Genomic DNA, 22,219 nt, shown 5'->3' with positions numbered 1-22,219 from the left:
ATACTCATCCTGTCAGCGGTAGTTTATTGTGCACCCCATACTCATCCTGTCAGCGGTAGTTTATTGTGCACCCCATACTCATCCTGTCAGCGGTAGTTTATTGTGCACCCCATACTCATCCTGTCAGCGGTAGTTTATTGTGCACCCCATACTCATCCTGTCAGCGGTAGTTTATTGTGCACCCCATACTCATCCTGTCAGCGGTAGTTTATTGTGCACCCCATACTCATCCTGTGAGCGCTATTGACCTCTGTAAGGGTTATTAAGGCCACCATAACAGCATACTGACCAACCAGCAAGTATTATTAACGTCCTGAACATGTTCCATATTTTCCGTGTATAAGCTAATGATTATATAGTAACAATTCTTAATATATTACCATATATAAATTAATTATTATTATTTATATTATTATTATTATTATTATTATTATTATTATTATTATTATTATTGTGTTTGATGTTTCAATATTAAAAGTACTCTGAAAAAAAGTATTTAGTAAACTGTGAAAGACTGTATGGGAATTCCTACACACGTTCTTGAGATAATGAAATCTTTTGTCTCCCTTGAGCTGTATGAGTTAAGATTTTTATCAGACTATCTATCAATAATAAAAATAATTACATATACTCCCTTTACCGCCTGAGCGACGCTCATATATAAAGGACTTTTGAATGCAGTTTTATTTTATCAGCTGTTTTTGTGTTCCAAAATAAATCCTCTACTGAGCTTGATTAATCAATAGACTCAAGATTGCGGGGTTTTAGCAGGATTAATATTTATATTTTATGTTTATTTTTTTATTATTTGAGTGTGGAGGAGGTAACCATGACGTCACTGTGTCATCTGGTTGGAAGGACGTTATTCTCTTCGGTATAACGAGGGATTACGAAGGTCTGAGGCTACACATGTTTAATGTTGACATGTGAGGTCACAGCTGTTGTTGACATGTGAGGTCACAGCTGTTGTTGGCATGTGAGGTCACACCTGTTGTTGGCATGTGAGGTCACAGCTGTTGTTGACATCTGAGGTCACACCTGTTGTTGGCATGTGAGGTCACACCTGTTGTTGGCATGTGAGGTCACACCTGTTGTTGGCATGTGAGGTCACAGCTGTTGTTGACATCTGAGGTCACACCTGTTGTTGGCATGTGAGGTCACAGCTGTTGTTGACATGTGAGGTCACAGCTGTTGTTGACATGTGAGGTCACAGCTGTTGTTGACATCTGAGGTCACACCTGTTGTTGGCATGTGAGGTCACAGCTGTTGTTGACATGTGAGGTCACAGCTGTTAATGTGGACATCTCTCACTAACGGACTAATAGCTTCGTTCTCACTAAATTGGAAAGCTTTAGTACGAGCCTAAGTGAAACTTAAGACTAATTAGCTTACCTTTGCAGAGCCTGCAATGATGATTAGTTATGTTGCTCATTCTGTAGTAAAGATATATATTTTTATTAGGATTTTAATGGGTTGACAGGCAATTTTTTTGCATAGGCTTGCACTCACAAATTTGTTTAGAGGTTTATTAATATAATTTATAATAACAGCTAGTCAAGGTTGACTTGTGCATTATTTTGCATGCTGCATTGTTGCATTAGGGTAGTTAAATGTAGTATGAATATGCTTCAGTTCCTTGAGAGGTAAAGAATAAATTAAATTTGCATATTGTGATTTTCGCGTGTAGCATTAAATTTTGTGCATATTAACTAGTTTAAACAACTAGCCGACCCAGTTAATGTTTTCAAATAATAGTTGTCGCAGCCTGTCCTCAAGCTAGGCTCGTTCAACCGGCGGTCGACCCCCAAAAGCGCATTCGTCAATTTTAATATTCGGTGTATTTAATATCTGTAGTTTTTCAAATATAAAATAATATTATTTCATACTAGAATGTGTTGAATAGTTAGGCCTAACTTAGTTTAGGTGGTTAGGTTCGGTGGCCATAAATTGGTATTTTGCAGTACATTTAGAGAGGCGGGATTCGAACAGAGGACGTGAGCGAAGCACTGCTCGAGAAACTTACATACGACATCAATTGTGAGTCGTGTTTAAAGGTGCTTTTCATTTATTTATTTATTTATTTATTTATTTATTTATTTATTTATTTATTTATTTATTTATTTATTTATATACAAGAAGGTACATTGGGGGGTTAACAGAGAACATAGAAATTACGTTGATTTTACATTCTTGTAAAGCCAGTAGCACACATAGCTTTTCGGGCTATGAGGCATTCATAAACAGGAGGTTTGGTGCCTGGACTGACGAGCACTTGGCATTTGTTGATGAGGACGAGCTGTGTTCCAGACACTACTGGGTCGAGACTTTGATGGATGACTTCCAGACAGCCACGTCAGTCATTTGAGACGTCGTTGCCACATTTATAACCTCCCAGGCTAGGGCAGCCAGTTTTTGTATTACCTGTACCAGTTTTTAGAGTTTGATTGGAATATCAAAAACTTCTGCACTTGTCAGTGATCAGTTTTTGATTGTGTAAATTCTTATGATGAGTGTCGGTACTGTCGATCTGGCAGTGTCTTCTGCAGGCAGAAATGCCCACCACCTCAATCCAGAAGCAACCAGGAGGTCTGGCTGACGACCGGGCCGCGGGGACGCTAAGCCCCGGAAGCACCTCAAGGTAACCTCAAGGTAACCCTGTGAAATTCAGCCGGTGTTGTGAATTCCTGGAGTGAGAAGGCGTCTCTTGTGGCGCCGCTAGATAAGTACCTTTCTTATCTGTTGGAATTAGGATTACAATGTTAGTCATTGCTAATATTTTCTGAATGTTTATACTGTGCTATTTAGTGAAGCTTTCCCAAGTGATAATATATTTATGAGTACTGTACTTATAGATGTTTTAGTTTAATTAAAGGAACGCTGGTTGCAGTTAGTAAGTAACTTTGATGTTGATAATTAAGTCAATGCAGTGTTAATTTTCGTAGTGCCCTTGCTGTTAATTGTATATGTTGCAATGAATTATTGGCACCCCTGTGAAGTAATTGTCTAGTTTTGTATTCAATTTTCTGCACTTGTTATTGCTAGTACACCGATTATCAGTAAGCAGGTGGTGGGATTATCTCTACATTTATGACAACACACTTATTATTACTTATTGTCTTCTATGTAGACCTGAGAAGGGCGCCTCGGGGGCATCTCATGGGCAGATTGGACCCAACTTCAATGGTGGAGGCTTGGTCGAGGACCGGGCCGCAGGGACGCTAAGCCCCGAAAACACCAAGGTAACACCTCAAGGTAACTCAATCAAATATTCTCACACCGTCCACTTTTTTTTTATTAACACATTTAGGTACATATGCATTTGTGCAGCTGCCTTAGACTATATGAAGGGAAGTACAGTGTGTCACAAAGCTAGCTACGTGATGCTAAAAATCCCCATCACACAGGATGGTTAGTCATACAGAGGCATGTGATAAGTAGTCTGCACTGCCAGACTCTGGGTGCATTATGAGGATATCATGAACACAAGAGTGAATAAGGCAGCAGTGATACTAAAAGTCCCCATCTCGCAGGATGGTTTGTCATACATATTTAGTAGTCTGCACTGGCAAATTTTGGGTGCAATATGAGGATATCCTCAAGAACACGAGAGTGAATAAAGTAATTGCAAAGCTCCAGGTACCTCATGCCAACTGGTCTGAAAGGTCTAATAACTGGGCATTCGGTGGTGTTGTGTGGGAGAGCGTGCCGCAGTTCCTGCTCACAGAGTTTGCACCTGGAGTGCTCAGGATTGGGAGATCCGTCACCTGTAACCACCTGCCACAGGTAACGGTAGCCACCTGCCACAGGTAACGGTAGCCACCTGCCACAGGTGACGGTAGCCACCTGCCAGAGGTAACGGTAACCCAACCTGATCGTGGCAACCACCTATGCTAGTTATGGATGAGTATAACTTATAAAAAAAAGGCTTAGCAATGTCATGGTAGATTTAAGATTATCAACATCTTAAAGCTGTGTTGATAATCGGTACTTTGTTCTCCCTTCAACCCTTATCGTAACCCCACACTGTGTAATGTTTTAATTCTGTTGAAACACTAGTCAACGACAGATCTTTATGATACTACGACGTATCATTCATTGAAAAGCTTCAACAGTTTTGACGTACCCTATGAATATAATTCCTCAGCTACATTGATTGAAACTGCATTGAGTTTTCCAAGTTGTTTTTTGTACACAAAATTATTTTTGTTTGGGGGCGGAGGTGGGTTCAACAAATCTTGTATTGTATTTGTATTCAGTATTCTAATCATTTCTGGGAATCTATTCTCATTTTTGCTAACTCGAGAGATGGGCAGGTTTAATGTCGACGATAGTCTCTAATTTTGGCTTGAGAATCACTCGTACTGTAGGTCATATCATCCCGTCCCACCTGTTCCATCCCACTCATAATCATCCCGTCCCACCTGTTCCATCCCACTCATATTCATTTGATTTTATTCCATTTTTCGAAAGACTTCTGTTTTTTCTTTATTTTTTTTTAATCTCGCTTGCTCAGCCCATCTCTCTCCCACTTCATTTGAAGCAATAACTCGTCTTCTGTGTTCTCTCTCTCTCTCTCTGTCTCTCTCTCTCTCTTACTATCCACTCAAGGTTCTCTGCCTCTTTATCTCTTGAAATGTCTCTTTCCACATATCGGACATCACCTCTTGTAACATTATTGTTTAATTTGTTTTATTATTTAGACACATATGATAAATATTCATAATTTCATTACACACTTAGTATAAGCCATTGTTAATTTGTTACAATAAGTGCGAGAAGTGGAGATTGTATATTACCCTTACCATGAATATACCTATTGCTTGTGTATGGAAGAAACTGCTTAATACTGCGTGTACATTTAAACCTGAAGTAGCTCAGGTTTTGTATTCAAGATTCAGTGATCAGAGACACATTAATTAAGCTCGGTGCTTACTTTTCGACAGTCAGGACCGATGCTCTACTCTCTCCGTGTTAAGCGAGTCTCCCTCTCTGCTTATTGGCAGCATCTCTCCACTTTCTATTGTGACCAGTGTTCCGTAGAGAGCTCTGGGGCCAGATTCACGAAGCAGTTAAACGTGTACGAACCTGTACATCTTTCCTCAATCTTTGACGCCTTTGGTTACATTTATTAAGCAGTTTACAAGCTTGAAACTTCCCAATCAACTGTTGTTATTGTTATAAACAGCCTCCTGGTGCTTTAGAGCTCATTAACTGTTTAATTATTGTAAACAAGGCCGTCAAAGATTGAGGAAAGATGTACACGTTCGTAAGTGCTTACGTAACTGCTTCGTGAATCTGGCCCCAGAGCATTATTTAATGGAGCGGAAACCAACCCCTTGACTGTCCAAGATGCATTTCTGCCCCTTAGTCATCCGTCACTTGGTCGATCGCCCTAATAGTAAGGATGGTCGGAAGCCATGTTTCCCATCTCTTCTTTTACATCAACTTTCTCTTTGTGTACCCGACGTCTTGACACAACAAAATAGAATTTGAAATAATGGATATACATTGGGGCAGATTAGATTCAGGAATGACCTGGGTAAATACTGGTTTTTAAAACAGGGTTGTTGATTTGTGGAGCCAATTCCCGGTTAACATTATTGACGGAGGATCTCGTATGAGGCATTGAACCTACTGCAGTTAACTTTAATTTTTAAGTTCTTGTGTCTTTCTGATCCTTACTGGCAGCCAAAGTAATAATTAGAAATGATTGAATTATCTGTGACTTACATAGTCATACTGGCTTAATTATTTGATAATTGTTTTCGTTGCTAAATGGTCTCTAAACGTATACAGCGAAACAGGACGAAGAACTGAAGGAGGAAGATATTAAGAAATACATACCATAAGGTTCCCTTCCAGCAGTTTTTGGTCTCGGCTCACTCGCACACAGTAGCTGAGCGGATAGCTCAGGAGTCGTAATTCTGTGGCTCGGGTTCGATTCCCAGACCAGGCAGAAACAAATGGGGAAAGTTTCTTTCATTTTGATGCTCCTGTTACCTAGCAGTAAATAGGTACCTGGGAGTTAGACAGCTGTTACGGAGCTGCTTTCTGGGTGTGTGTGTGTGTGTGTGTGTGTGTGTGTGTGTGTGTGTGTGTGTGTGTGTGTGTGTGTGTGTGTGTGTGTGTGTGTGAAACGAAAAAAAAATAGTTAAAGTTGATTGACAGTTGAGAGGCGGGCCGAAAGACCAGAGCTCAGCCCCCACAAGAACAAATAGGTGAATACGAAAAGGCGAATACAAATAGGTGAATACACACACACACACGCACACACAGAAGACATAGAAGACAAAAGAGTAAGGGGAGACATGATCACTACCTACAAAATTCTCAGAGGAATTGACAGGGTATATAAAGATAAACTATTTAACATGGGTGGTACGCGAACAAGGGGACACAGGTGGAACTGAGTACCCACATGAGCCATAGAGACGTTAGAAAGAATTTTTTCAGTGTCAGAGTCGTTAATAAATGGAATGCACTAGGAAGTGGTGTGGTGGAGGCTGACTCCATACACAGTTTCATATATAGATATGATAGAGCCCAGTAGGTTCAGGAACCTGTACACCAGTTGATTGACAGTTGAGAGGCGGGACCAAAGAGCCAGAGCTCAACCCCCGCAAGAGCAACTAGATGAGCACAACTAGGTGAGTACTTTATCTTTCACTTTACGGGGGCCTCGCGGCTGAGTGGACAGGGCTCGAGGGTCGTTGTCATTTCAACCTGATGCATCTGTTCACCTAGCAACAAATAGATACCTAGGAGTTAAACAGCTGCTACGGGCTACTTCCTGTGTGTGTGTGTGTGTGTGTTAGAGAGAAATATATATATTGTAGCCATAATAGAGGAAAATAAAATGGTTAGAAAGGCGGGTTCCAAGAGCTAATAGCTCGATTGTGCAGCACAAATAGTAAATACACACACCAACTGGAGACAAAGTTAAGGAGTTCCACGGAACAAAACATAAACATGAAGTTGAAAGTTTTAGAAGAAGATCTGTCTTCTTGAGGTTATCTTGAGGTTATCTTGAGGTTATCTTGAGGTAATTTCGGGGCTTAGCGTCCCCGCGGCCCGGTCCTCGACCAGACCTAAATTTTGTTACACACCCCCAGGAAGCAGCCCGTAGCAGCTGTCTAACTCTCAGTTACCTATTTACTACTAGGTAAACAGAAGCACCAGAATGAAAGAAACTGCCCCAGATGACTCTAGAGGCGCCGAGACGCCGGAATTACAAGGTCAGAGGTCAGCACAAAGGAATGAATGATGGTGATGAGTTTGTTGATCAGAGACTCTGCAGGTTGCATGAATAAGGTGTTTCAAGGCATAAAGAACAGGTAAATTGCAGGTTGCGTCTTCTTGAATATCAAGATGCATCTTAGGGTGTTGATTGAGGGAGTAGTTAGTGTGTTGAACAAGATAGCGGTGGAGGTGAAGTGGAATTAAGGGTGGAATGATGTGGCTGAAATTGGTGAAATGGTTTGTTATTATGTAAGTGTTGGTGGCACTGGATGTTGCAGGTGTTGGTGGCACTGGATGTTGCAGGTGTTGGTGGCACTGGATGTTGCAGGTGTTGGTGGCACTGGATGTTGCAGGTGTTGGTGGCACTGGATGTTGCAGGTGTTGGTGGCACTGGATGTTGCAGGTGTTGGTGGCACTGGATGTTGCAGGTGTTGGTGGCACTGGATGTTGCAGGTGTTGGTGGCACTGGATGTTGCAGGTGTTGGTGGCACTTGATGTTGCAGGTGTTGGTGGCACTGGATGTTGCAGGTGTTGGTGGCACTGGATGTTGCAGGTGTTGGTGGCACTTGATGTTGCAGGTGTTGGTGGCACTGGATGTTGCAGGTGTTGGTGGCACTGGATGTTGCAGGTGTTGGTGGCACTGGATGCTTCAGGTGTTGGTGGCACTGGATGTTGCAGGTGTTGATGGCAATGAATGCTGCAGGTGTTGATGGCAATGAATGCTGCATGTGTTGATGACAATAAATGCTGCATGTGTTGATGACAATGAATGCTGCATGTGTTGATGGCAATGAATGCTGCATGTGTTGATGACAATAAATGCTGCAGGTGTTGATGACAATGAATGCTGCATGTGTTGATGGCAATGAATGCTGCAGGTGTTGATGACATTAAATGCTGCAGGTGTTGATGACAATAAATGCTGCAGGTGTTGATGACAATGAATGCTGCAGGTGTTGATGTCAATAAATGCTGCAGGGAGCTGTGATGATATATGAATATTGATATAATGAAATTGTATATTGATTTAGAGATAAATGTCTCGACAGTTCACGTAAGTATGTTGATAGTTACACGAACACCTCGATCGAGGTCAAAGCCACGTATAACAATCGAACACAGGACACTACACCCCTACATTGCTTAACCTGAAGTTTTGCACTAAATAGTGAATGATATTAAAACAAATTACAGGAATAGTAAATTAAATATTTACAATTTAATTTACGGGGGAGAGCGTAATTGGTGAGTTACGTAATAGGCTTAAAAGCTAATTTTTGATATAAACATGTGACGTCACTCTCTTTTTTTTTGGTACCCTGAGTAAGGACTTGACCTGTCAGTGTGTGTTGGCTTGTGTGAGTGGCCGGTGTGTAGGGGGATATATATAAATATATACTGTATGTATACTGTTTATATATACGGTGAGAAATGTATTCCGCCTCTGGGTATATATATATACATCCAGGAGATACTTTCACGCTAAGTATACTTGTGGGTTAGAATACTATTATATCCGGAGTCTCGTTGGTCCCGCAATAACGCAGTAGAGGTTGGTTAACGTAACCGCACTCCGAGCGCTTGTCGTTAACGATGTTTAATTGGCTCAACTGCCTGACTCCCAGGTGAGTACTAAATTAGCTTGATCTGGCATGTGTGTTTATACACATTAGACATATTGTATAAATATATATATATTTATATAGTTTTAGTATTCCAATACCTTTTTATTTTGTGGAATAAAAGGTAACATTTATTAGTTTGCTGAACAAAATTTGGTAAGTTTTAACAAATGTTTTTTTTTTTAATTAGAGCGCGCACGTGCATATTTAAACGATTCTTAAATTGCTTGTTTAATACCGTTATCTTGGATTGCGGTTAGATATTTTTTGGCCAAGTATATTGTAATGTAGACGTTATGTTATTATAGACAGAACACTGGACGCGTGATCCTGTGTTCCCGGGTTCGATCCCGGGCGCCGGCGAGAAACGATGGGCAGAGTTTCTTTCACCCTGATGCCCCGGTTACATAGCAGTAAATAGGTACCTGGGAGTTAGTCAGCTGTCACGGGCTGCTTCCTGGGGATGGAGGCCTGGTCGAGGACCGGGCCGCGGGGACACTAAGCCCCGAAATAATCTCAAGATATGTGCTGCAGTACAGGCTCCTATTTATACCTAATCAAATTCACTCGTATGTCTAGCCTAGGCTTGAAACAATCAAGCAATCTCACGCCTATTATATTCCAGGTAATTTGTTCAATAAATCTAAAACCCTATTCTTTAGTCGGTATTAATAAAGCAGTTACTATTCTGGCCAAACGCACATTAAAATAAAAAAGAAAAATTAAATTAAAATAAAATTTGAGTCCTTTTACGGTGTGTCAACTATGGGCAAAAAAACAAGAGAATAAAAACTTTAAACATTTAATATAAAAAAATGACAAATTTTACACAATAAATAACAATTAATGAAAACAAAACCCTTTATCCACTTAGCCTAAACACATTCAAAAGAGAAATATATATACATATATATATATATACAAAGGATTTATTGACAAATTTTGCGGAAACAGAGAAAGGGAACAAACATTTGCTTGTAATGGTCGATAATTTTTCACGGTTTTGCGAACTAGTTCCTATCCCGAACAAAACAGCAGAAACCATAGCCGGCGCATTCCATGACCAAATAATTTGTAGATATAGTATGCCTAAATTAATCCTTTCAGATAATGGTCCAGAATTCAGTAATAGTATTCGCTTGCCTTGTTCGGGTAGAATGTAGACACAGTAGTCGCTTCTGTATATATTTATTGACCGAGATAGCAAGGTATATAGCTGCCTAGCCGAGGTCCTTCTACTCTGAGTCTGTGAGGATAACTGCGGCTGCTGGGAGCGTGCTTGATGCTCCTCTGTCTGGCATGACGTCAGAGGCCTACTTGCCTGTGATTGGTTACATTTCAACTGACAGAATTTTGAGTATAACACACACACTGACCTTTCTTTTATCATTCCTGATCAAACCCTTGTCACTTACCCCCAGATACATGACCAGACGTCTGTTGATGGAACTTAGCGAGAAACAATATGTAGAATACTGTTATGAATATTAGCGAGTGAGCAAATGTTTCCCATTTTTGAATATGAAGATTTAGGGTAGGGATGGGTATCCGGCTGCACCCGGGTCTCTTCCCCCCCCCCTCCCCATTCCCCACCTTTCCTCCGTCTCCCCTTCTCTCAAAGATTATTAAGATGCCCTGAAACCACTGTATATCTTAGAAAATATTACGATCACTGAAAACTGGTTGGTTGTCGCAATAGGAGCCAATCCTACTTAGAGAGGGGAGGGAGTCGACCCCTGCCACCCTATGACACTCGCCATAGTCACAATTCACCATGGAAAGTTGTGTGAGGCTAACCATAACCCTTTGGTCTCCAACCTCGAACAGTCAGTCATTCTCATATAGGTTTAGATAATAAAAATTGACTTGAATTATATATATATATATATATGTCGTACCTAGTAGCCAGAACGCACTTCTCAGCCTACTATGCAAGGCCCGATTTTTTACATTATTTTACAGGAACTTCTTTTCCACAGCTCATAAAACGGAGGAAAGGGTCCTGAAAGATATTGTTAATAGAAACGTTATCCCTACAGACAAAAATCAGAGGATACAACTGACGATTTACTATAAAACCAGAAAAACGGCCAGCCTACTCATGAGAAACTCTCCAGACACAAAACAGAACGCTTTAAAAGAGACTAATGTCGTCTATGCCTTCAAATGCCCACTTGGGGACTGTAAGCTCCAAAAAACCCAGTATATAGGCAAGACAACAACATCTCTTTCTAGGCGTTTAACGATGCATAAGCAACAGGGCTCCATTAAGGAACATATAATCTCTTCCCATAACCAAACCATCGCCAGAGAAATCCTAGTAAACAACACAGAAATCATCGATAGATACAGCGATAGCAGGCGGCTTGACGTTTGCGAGGCACTACACATCAAGAAGTCAACACCAGCAATCAACGGCCAATTATTGCACAACTATATTCTACCCACCTCAAGACTCCGCTCCAATATAGAAGCATCAAGAAATATGGACCAATAGGCTTTCTACAAACACTTCTATTCAATACCCATTGTTTCTGTTCTGTCTTGTGTTGATACTTTTAATACCCTATTAATATCCCCTCGTGTTCTGTCTTGTGTTAATGCCACATCACCCCTCCCACCTCACTCAAATGTAGATATAAAATCAGAGATACGTTCTAATCAGTTGTGTATTTGTGAAGTCTTTGAAAATGTAATAAGTTTTACGAAACGCGCCCGTGTCGCGTCAGACTAGAAATAAAAATGAATTTTGGAGAAGTGATTTTTGATTTACCTCCAACAGTGAAGCGTAATGTACGAAAGATTGAGAAAATTCGTGTTAGAATTATTAATCTTACTTTTTCGGTCATATTTAATAATATATGTCTACAGGAAAGACTGCTACCAAAATATACTAATATATATATATATATATATATATATATATATATATATATATATATATATATATATATATATATATATATATATATATATATATATATATATACTTTGACTTTTTGTTGATAGGAGGGATCCAGTAAATATTATTACATATGGTTTTACGTCCTATATGTAACCCGGGTTGCAGATGCTGGCCTTCAAGTTATTCATTTTCATTGCAGATTGGGAGAGAGAGAGAGAGACCGGGCCTGATGATGCCTCAGCAGCAATGGTGGCAGGTCAGTAGGAGCAACTTTTAGGAATGTGTAACGGATGTTTTGCAAGAATTTTAGCTTTTTTTAGCATAGTTACTACGTGTGCATGAACTCCTGAATTAAATCAATTAAAATAAATTATAATGACCAAACTACACATCAGAAAATGGGGAAACGACGACATTTTGGTCCGTCCTGGACAATAATAATTACCACTATTAGGTAATATCATCTAATTGTGGTAATATTACCACAATTAGGTAATATTACCTAATTGTGGTAATATTACCACTAAAGCATGTAGTGGGGCTTAAACAAGCCTCTACACACACCACCAATGATCCACAGTGTGCAATACTGCAATAGACCTTCTGGCCCGATAACATACGGGTCTTATTTAGATCAAACCTTTTTCCACTTTCAGTTCTGCATGGGAGTGTAAATTAATTCTTTGTAAGAAGTTCCATACACTTAACTTTTTGTGATCATAGAGTGAATTAACTTTTAATTAACTTTTTTTTTTAAAGGGATTTTTTTAAAGGGATTTTGTGATCATAGAGTGAATACTTGAGAGGTCATTTGTTTAATCTGATATACGGTGGCCAGAACCGAACATAATCAAAGCGAGTCCGTGCTACTGCTAATTAAACGATAATGCATTTCTATATGCAACATTTCCACATACCAAACTAATTACCCTATTAGCCTTATTTCATGCACTGATAGTCTTGGCTTCAGACTTTTTTTTTTTTGCTACTGATTACCTAATAAGTCTTTCTCAGTCTTTTTTTTTTTACAAAGTCGACAACAATTAAAAGGGCGTGTAAGATTAGACGTGGAGAGACGTAAGACTGAACATTAACATGGATAAGATATAATAATTATGTGTAAATGTTATCGTCTTGTAATTACATTTCTTAGCTTTATGAGTCGAGTATCTTGAGTAACTCACCTTTATATTGGTCGCTGAGAATCGCCGTCTTCGTTGCTATTGGGTTCCTGCTGAACTGTTATGTATAACATGAATAACAACAGGTAAAAGAATATGCAATGTATTGTTTTATGTATTTATTTAAGTAGTTTACATCTTTACAACGGAAGACTTTAACCCCATACATCATTATCATCAACATGTTCACATTAAGACATGTTCAACTACATATTCAATTTGTTCATTATACATCCTGATCGTACATCATATCAGAGCTCTCCTACACCACCACCAACGCTTTCATTATGGTATGTCATATAATGTCATTTTGAATATATATATATATATATATATATATATATATATATATATATATATATATATATATATATATATATATATATATATATATATATATATATATATAATGTCAGAAGTCAATGCTTTAACTACCAGCGACTAGAAAGGCGGGATCCAAGAGCCAGTGTTCAATCCTGCAGGCACATGCTACTCACATAGGTGAGTACACACACACAATTTCTAGGGCGGGTCCCCGGCGTTGTCCGGGTCTGTCTGTCCATCCTCTATCCATCTATATATCCATTTATTCATCTATCCATCTGTTAATTTATTTGTTTATCCATCTATCTGCTCATTTATGCCGCCATCCGCCTGTCCATCTATCCTTGCATGTATCCATCTATCCATGTATTCGTTTATTCATCCATTTATCCATCCATCTAGTCATCTATTCTGCTATCCATCAATATTTCCATCTATCCACTCATCCCCATCTTCTACGGGGAATTGTGTGAAACCCCGGTTAGGCTTAAGTGGAAGCCTCAGGATCCTCGTGGGTGTAGTAGCACTCTAGGTTGCAATTCTTTTGACCATGTTGTGGTACAGTTGACTAGAGCGCGTTTGGGAACATCCAGCACATAGATTCGAACCCTCATCGAGACCCTTGTGGATTTGTTCATTGATATTGTGACTTCTATGTGTATTTGTTCATTGATATTGTGACTTCTATGTGTATTTGTTAATTTTCTCGAGGTCAGTGATTAATGGTGTATATTTCTATAAGAAGAAAAATCTGTTTTGAATTTTTCAAAATATTTTCGTTGGTGTAGCGGGTAGTGGCAAAAATCCTCGGGGGGGTCTGAATGTGATTCTGCCACGCGGTTCTCTCTTGAATTATGGCGACCCCCGTGCAGCCTATGTTCATCCCGTACCCCAGACCATTTTCTCTGTTAGTTTAGATTAACTTTCGACACACAGAACCGCACTAGTTGGCCTAGTAAGCAAGGCCCGATTTGCTTAACAGGCAGAGCGATTTTCGTTATTTTCACATGTTTGTTTCCAAATTCGTTCTTTCCTAACATAATTAATATATTAGGAACATGAATGACTAACATAGAAATGTGATCAAATCTTACCTATGTTAACTCCAAAAACCTAAATCATATATATTCTAATAGAAAACTTAATCATTCCATAAGAAAAATATTTGAAAACTATTATATTTCGGGAAATATTAGTTTTTTAAGTCAACTTTGGCTATTAGATTCAATATATTTATATTTAGTTAAGTATGACCACATTGCAGACGTTGATGACCATAGAAAGTGTAAGCTTTCTATGGTTCTATTTTCATAGTAGCAGTATTAAAGAGAACAATCAAGTTGCAGGCGATGAGTCACAATAACGTGGCTGAAGTATGTTGACCAGACCACACACTAGAAGGTGAAGGGACGACGACGTTCACAATCGACTTGAGAATGGTCCAGGACGGACCGAAACGTCGTCGTCCCTTCAATTTCTAGTGTGTGGTCTGGTCAACAATCAAGTTGCCAATCAACCAATCAAAATTCATGTTAAAGAAAACTCTTAGAAATTATTTAAGGATTTATTTTGAACAAGGTTTCGTTCCTCGCTATTAATATCCAGGGGCCAGATTCACGAAGCAGTTACGCAAGTACTTGAACGTGTACATCTTTCCTCAATCTTTGACGGCTTTGGTTACATTTATTAAACAGTTTACAAGCATGAAAACTTGCCAATCAACTGTTGTTATTGTTATAAACAGCCTCCTGGTGCTTCCGAGCTCATTAACTGTTTAATAATTGTAAACAAAGCCGCCAAAGATTGAGAAGATGAATGGACAGGTTCGTAAGTGCTTGCGTAACTGCTTCGTGAATCTGGCCCCATAATAGTAAGCATCACAATATTGATTTTAAGAAATGGGAAATAATCTATAAAAATAATAATATTAGAACTAGAAGGGTTGTGGAAGGGGTTCTAATAAATACTTTGAAGACTTTCGTTGGCAACAAAACCTTCACTTCGGAGGAAAGCCTCTGAGGGGCCTGACAGCTGAGTGGATAGCGCTTGGGATTTGTAGTCTTAAGGCTCCGGGTTCGATCCCCGGTGGAGGCTGAAACAAATGGGCCGAGTTTCTTTTACCCTGATGCCTCTGCTCACCTAGCAGCAAATAGGTACCTGGGAGTTAGACAGCTGCTACGGGTTGCTTCCTGGGGATGTGTAACAAAAAGGTGGCCTGGTCGTGGACCGGGCCACGGGGGACGTTAAGCCCTGAAATCATCTCAAGATAACCTCAAGATACTAGGAAAATGATTGAGTGAATTAAAATTAGATCTCAATAATCGACTTGAGAATGGTCCAGGACGGGCCGAAACGTCGTCGTCCCTTCACCTTCTAGTGTGTGGTCTGGTCAACATACTTCAGCCACGTTATTGTGACTCCTCGCCTGCACTTAGATTTCAATAAATTGATGAATGAAAGCAGTCCCCTTAGCCTCGCTCCTTGGAGTATGGAATGAGTTATTGTGGATAGCGTCCAGATGAACACCTCTAATTAGAACTCCAGTTTCCAGAGCAGCAGCATTACAGAAAGGTCACCTGACCATATTTCCGTGGAAGACATTTTTGCAGGTTATCGGCCAGTCGGGAATAGTGGTGACCTGGTAAGGAGATCAAGAAGGATAAGAGGACTGGACCCCAGGATAACAGCCTCATTAGACGTTGAGATGTAAGTCTCGTCCTTATCACACACTCAGATCTTGATAAGTCCTCACACTCAGACCTCAGGAGAGTGCGAAAGACTTGGGGTAAATTCCATGCATGAATTTCACAATTATACAAGAATAGTTATTTATCCTGTGTTTGTTTTTGTTGTTTTTTGATTCAGTTACTTGGAACAAAACGTTCCAAGTAGCACGGGCTATGGTGAGCCCGTATTGGACTTACCTGGCACAGGAGCGGGGCAAGTAGCACGGGCTATGGTGAGCCCGTATTGGACTTACCTGGCACAGGAGCGGGGCAAGTAGCACGGGCTACTTCAATAGCTCAAATATCAAAGAAAGAGACAGACTAGAAGAGGGAATTATAGATTATATTGACAGAGGGAAGCGCAACAATTCTTTTAGTAAAGTTTATCTGATTAACCACAAAATGATTCTTAATGGAGGCAAATTACCAAGTTTCATTAAGTCGTACAAGCACAGACCTCGTGATGTTTAGATTGGAGGTGTTCCCGCGATGCGCAGCCCAAAGTTGCCCTCAAACCAGGTCAAATGTTCAATCATCAGCGGCCCTTGGGGAGCGGCCCTTGGGAGCGGCATCAGATTGCCTTAACATCATGATGTCTTAACTCAAATAATTTTGACGACACTGAAACAAATCATGCTTAGGTTAATATATATATATGTAAGTCATTATGTATCATATTAGTAGTACATTAGTAATAAAGATATTAACAGTAACGACAACATTGTTTATGATAATTATTAGGCGTAATGTATAGTAGTGATATCAGTAAAAATAAACCAATTGGTATTTATTAACATGCATACAATAATAGTTCACTCAGTCAGCAAGAATGGTAGTACATGTATTAGGAATTTGAATACTCTTATAATGGGAACATTACCTCTGGTAATACTGGTGTAAAATAATGAATATACCAGCATATAATGTCGCAGAAATATTACTAATATTGCAAGAATATATTCAACTTTCATTACTTTCTAAGTTTCTGCATTATTACTTTGAGAAGACCGTAATGAGTATGTATTCTCTGCAGTTCCCCCATATTGATTACAGGACTAAAAATAAAAACACTGTGGAATTATTGACAAAGTTGTTGAGGGAGAACAAGGAAAGTCATAATGATCCAGGGTGGGAGAGGACTCCTTCGGCTTGGCGGCCCGCCAAGCCGCCCGCCCCCGCCCGTTCCCGCCCACCTTCTGCACCTTACACTGGCGCGCGCGCTCAATATCTCCATCTTCACAGCGTTCCGCTTGCTCTACGACAGCTCCAACATGTAGATATACTCCCAGGATGTACTGAATTCACATGGTGCTAGACGTTAGTCAACTCCACGCGCCAAATGAATCCAGTGATCCAGGGTCTCAATAGGCGGAGAGCGGGGCCTTGGCTGACCTATCGCGTGCCAGCCCGCTCCCCAAGGAGGCTGTGATTGGCCGCTTCATGGACCTGCTTCACCACTCGGCGCGCGACACCTACTTCCTGTCTGCCACAGTTTTAGCTTCAAGAGTCACCAGAGGCAAGAGCCCCAAAATGAAGGTATTAGCAGGCACGCTACAAGAGCTTATCGGAATATGAACTTTTATATATTTATTCGACGGGTGCAGCTGATGGACTGTGATCATACCTAATGTACACACGCTTCTCTTAAGATTAAACTGGAGAAAATAATTAGTATGCGTGAATAATATATAATATGTGTATGTGTTATACACATACATGTTTTTGGTATACATATTTGGTATACTTATATACCAAAGGAGAGCAGAGCACCAAAATAGTTTAACTTTTTTTTTCTTAAATTAAACAAAGGGAGATTTTTTTTTTTTTTGTAATCGCAACATAGAGAACCTAATTTCTCCAAGTAATCCTAGTAATAAATGTCCTCTTAGGCCTAATATAGTACATATATGTGCTATACTAGATTTATGAATGTTAAGTTCTGTTTTTAGTTTTTTCCGAGCTATTGAATTATAAGTACAAAAAAGTTAACTTTTTGGTGATCCATCACTACATTTTGGAACTTTTAATTAAATAGTTACGATAAGTACTAACATTTCAGGAGGCTGGGTTGGACAAAACACATAACTCAAAATTTAGACACTGAATTCGTAATTTCTAGTTGCATATTGTGTACGTCTGGCAGGGACGCGACGACGTCTTCTGAAGTGATGAAGATAGTTAATGGGTAATTAACACAAATTAAAAAATAAGGGACAAAGCAGTCTAATAAATGTGAAACATTTGTCTTTACACCTGTCAGCTCTCATGCTAAGTTGACAACAGACAGGGATGCAGCAGACACAAGCTAGCCCACAGACAGGGATGCAGCAGACACAAGCTAGCCCACAGACAGGGATGCAGCAGACACAAGCTAGCCCACAGACAGGGATGCAGCAGACACAAGCTAGCCCACAGACAGGGATGCAGCAGACACAAGCTAGCCCACAGACAGGGATGCAGCAGACACAAGCTAGCCCACAGACAGGAATACAGCAGACACAAGCTAGCCCACAGACAGGGATGCAGCAGACACAAGCTAGCCCACAGACAGGGATGCAGCAGACACAAGCTAGCCCACAAACAGAAATACAGCAGACACAAGCTAGCCCACAGACAGGAATACAGCAGACACAAGCTAGCCCACAGACAGGGATGCAGCAGACACAAGCTAGCCCACAGACAGGAATACAGCAGACACAAGCTAGCCCACAGACAGGGATGCAGCAGACACAAACTAACCCACATACAGAAACAGCAGACACAAGCTAGCCCACAGACAAGACTCCTCCGATGACAGCACACCTACCAGCATCCCACTTCTAAAATTTGACCCCCATTCTTCTGGTTACAAGAAAGTAAATTCGCAAAATGTTTTTCCCCCATGAGAAAGTGTTGGCGCCGGCTGGTCCAGGTGCCCCTCCTCCTCCTCCACCACGAGCTGGTAACACTCACCAGGAGAGCTATGCGGGACCTCTAAAGTAGCTTACATGTGACCATATAATTGTTAAGAGAATGTTTTTGAGGATGCGGGAACATTGGGATGTAGACGCACGGCCTGGCCCTCCTGGTCCTCGCTCGATACCGGCGCCTCTTCACCAAGAGTGCCTCAAGGGGCTCCACTTCCGCCTCTCTCTTTTTCCAAAATAAGCCTACATTCACTCGGCCTCAGAGGTGAAAATTCCTCGCCCGTGGATGCTGTATAAAGACTTGGGCAAAACAGTAGTGGGGGGCAAATGTGGGTCTTGTGCAAGATGCAGGTAGGGTTGAAAATTCTATCCTTCTGTCTTATTGGGAGTGCATCGTGCAGGATTTTCATCATTAACACGTGTGTTCATTAGGACGGTTTTAGTATATCATCAAACAGACCGGCTAGACGTCACTATGACTCAAAAAAAAATCTTGTGTCATGCAGATGTGACCTCTGTGGCGTGGGTACATATGACCTATTTTGGGTTCTGGTGCGGCCGTGTTAATGAGGGTTATCTTTGCCCAACGTAGCTTTCAAAACGACTCATTGAGACAAAAGTTGGCCTCCTTCCCCCCTTCTGCCTCCCCCGGTGACGCTCTTAGAGAGGCAGCCTGCCACCGCTCGTCTCCACTTTCTCTCTCCACCACTACATCAAAGATTTATTTTCCTTTTTTGTGTCTCTAAGGCAGCGACTCTGGGAGGCGCCCCTGAGGCAGCGACTCGCCCCACACCCGTCCCACACCCGCCCCACACCCGCTCTACACCCTACACCCCACACACCCTACACCCCCCTCAGCTCAGGGTATTACGGTGGGATTCGTACATTGTTTACAGAACGCCGTAATATCTGGACCTTTTTTCAAGAGCGCAGACTGTGGGTGCCGCGGCGCCCACTCAGGTGTGGTGGGAGAGACCACATTAACACGGGACCTCCCACCAAGCCCTCGCTCCTGCTCTCGCGCGTTTTATCCTCTAAATAAAAATGCAATCTTGGCCCCAACAAAGGCCGTCACATATTGCTGCTCCGGAGAATGCTTCCCAAAGGACGCAGCAAGAAAAGCGTAATCAGCACGCCAGTGGAGAGAGAGAACACTGCGACTCGCGACGCAGGAGTGGCGACCCGGACTGACGACTTCGATAATACCACCACCACCAGCTGTGACACCGAACACCCAGGTGGTGGCACCACACGCTGGCTACCCTGGCACCACAGCAAGCCCGGCTAAGCCCGGTAGCTGCAGCCCCCTCCCGCCTAAAATCTCACAAGCTGGTATTGGAAACCTGGGAAGTGTTTCACCGTTCAGAGCGAACTGCCAGAAACCTCCAGAGCGGTTGGTGATGAAGCAGCAGACGGTATGGAAACAGCAGCGGATGGAGGGAGGGAGGGAGGAAGGAAGTGGAAGGGGGGGGGACAGGAGAGGGAGTTGACTAAAATTAAACCAAAAAATATATATCGAGGCATGGAGAGAATGGAACAAAGACACAGACGAGTGCAATAAGCATCCTCGCGGAAGAGACGCTTCTCATCAGGTTTTCCAACGTTGAATTTTAGATTGTCTTAAAGGTGATAGTCTGGCGATGAAAACTGTGGCCCGGTGGCAACACTTCTCGGGGCAGATTATGAATATGTGGTCGCGTCGAGGAGGCCAATGGCAGGGCGGCCTGGCTATGGGGGCCCGGGGAGGCCAATGGCAGGGCGGCCTGGTTATGGGGGCCCGGCGAGGCTTCTGGCAGGGCGGCCTGGTTATGGGGGCCCGGCGAGGCTTCTAGCAGGGCGGCCTGGTTATGATGTGCGTGCAGGTTATGGGGGCCCGGCAAGGCTTCTAGCAGGGCGGCCTGGTTATGATGTGCGTGCTAGAGTGCACGCACGCACACACAGTCGGTCTCATTGTGTAGTAAATAAAGAAAATGTTTCATAGTAAAAATGTTAACTTTAAATTTAAAATAATTAAATGTAAATATCTCTAACAATAAGAGACTGTCTGTCCAAATTTGGAGGTCAGAATCTTGGGGTCAGCCTCGCCAAAATTTGCAGGGAAACTGGTCTGGGCTAGGGGACAGACACAGGCTGGTCAGGGTAGGCCTAAGTTAAATGCTTTAAGAAATATTAGCAATTATAAACAACCATTCCCTTCCAGGGAGTCACATGTGAAATATGCCGTGTCATTAACGTGGATTTGTTAGGTACAGAAAAGAAACTACTTTGATTCTTGCTAGGTCAGACTAAACATACTGGCTTAGTGGTTTCTTCAGACGTCTCTCATTGACACACATTCATGTCGCTCGTGAGAGCTGTTATTGTAGTGTAGAAAGCAACAAATTGAAACAAAAATCCTCATTATTACACACAACCTAACTTTTCCACATTTCTGTTCCGTCTATCATAATAGTTAAAATTACAACATTTGTGTCTTAACTGTATCGTAAACATGTTGAATTCTTATTAACCGTGACATTTGTTATTTTGAAAACCATTAATTCAAAACATGAATGTTCTAAATTCGAGCAGTAATATTAATTTACCCAGCACAGGACTAATACGTTCACGGCTCAGGTGATATTTAGCAAGTTGTCTATTTGGCAGCTTAAGATAATGAAACTTAAATAACAATGTCCGTAGAGTTTTGCCAGTGGTTAAATGTGTCTAGAATACAATAGCTAAATATTGATGTTGATCTGACGTTTAAAACCCGAGTATAGAGCTGTGGCAAAGGGTATCTATCCATCTCAAGCGGGTATCACTCCATCTCAAGCGGGTATGGGAATTGACACTACATAAACCCTCTATATTATTATTAATATTATGGATATTTTAATTTAAAAGAGAAGGTAATTACGAGGAACGAGCGTTCTATCTTATGACTATAACACTTGGAAGAAAGGCGAGGACAATGAACTTGGATATGACGACGAGGGGGAAGGAATGGTGCCCAACCACTTTGACCGTCGCCGGCAGAAGACGAGGTCGTACCTGCACCGACCGCTCTTAAGTCAGGAATCCAGCGACGATCCTTCTTAAATTACGACCAGGAATGTGAGAGGATACGCGCCTCAGGTTACGTGCGGCTTTGGCTTAAACAGGACCGCGAAGGGTCCCATAGATCGACGCGAACTGTTCTTCAGGAGAGCCAGTGAAGGGACCCTGTTCTCCTATGATAACATGGTCCACCTGTTCAGAAGCGGCCATCAGTTTTCCACATAAGGCTCCGCCTGTTCTTCATACGGAGGTCACTTGTTCTCCATGCTGGGTCCCC

General features: G+C 41.4%; 1 protein-coding gene across 1 annotated transcript in view; it reads left to right on the top strand.

Moving 5' to 3' along the window:
• The first annotated feature begins 8,712 nt into the window (after positions 1-8,712).
• Positions 8,713-22,219, top strand: part of Cog3 (conserved oligomeric Golgi complex subunit 3) — a 225,484-nt gene continuing 211,977 nt past the window's right edge. Inside the window, exons 1-2 of the mRNA XM_069305525.1 lie at positions 8,713-8,864; positions 11,966-12,022. Of these exons, the coding sequence (XP_069161626.1) occupies positions 12,013-12,022 (10 nt within the window). The 5' untranslated portion in view covers positions 8,713-8,864; positions 11,966-12,012. The remainder of the gene's footprint in view (positions 8,865-11,965; positions 12,023-22,219) is intronic.

Source organism: Procambarus clarkii, chromosome 55 (genome assembly GCF_040958095.1).
Source record: "Procambarus clarkii isolate CNS0578487 chromosome 55, FALCON_Pclarkii_2.0, whole genome shotgun sequence".
In the NCBI taxonomy this organism is placed as follows: Eukaryota; Metazoa; Arthropoda; class Malacostraca; order Decapoda; family Cambaridae; genus Procambarus; species Procambarus clarkii.
This window is presented reverse-complemented; position numbering and strand designations above follow the sequence as displayed.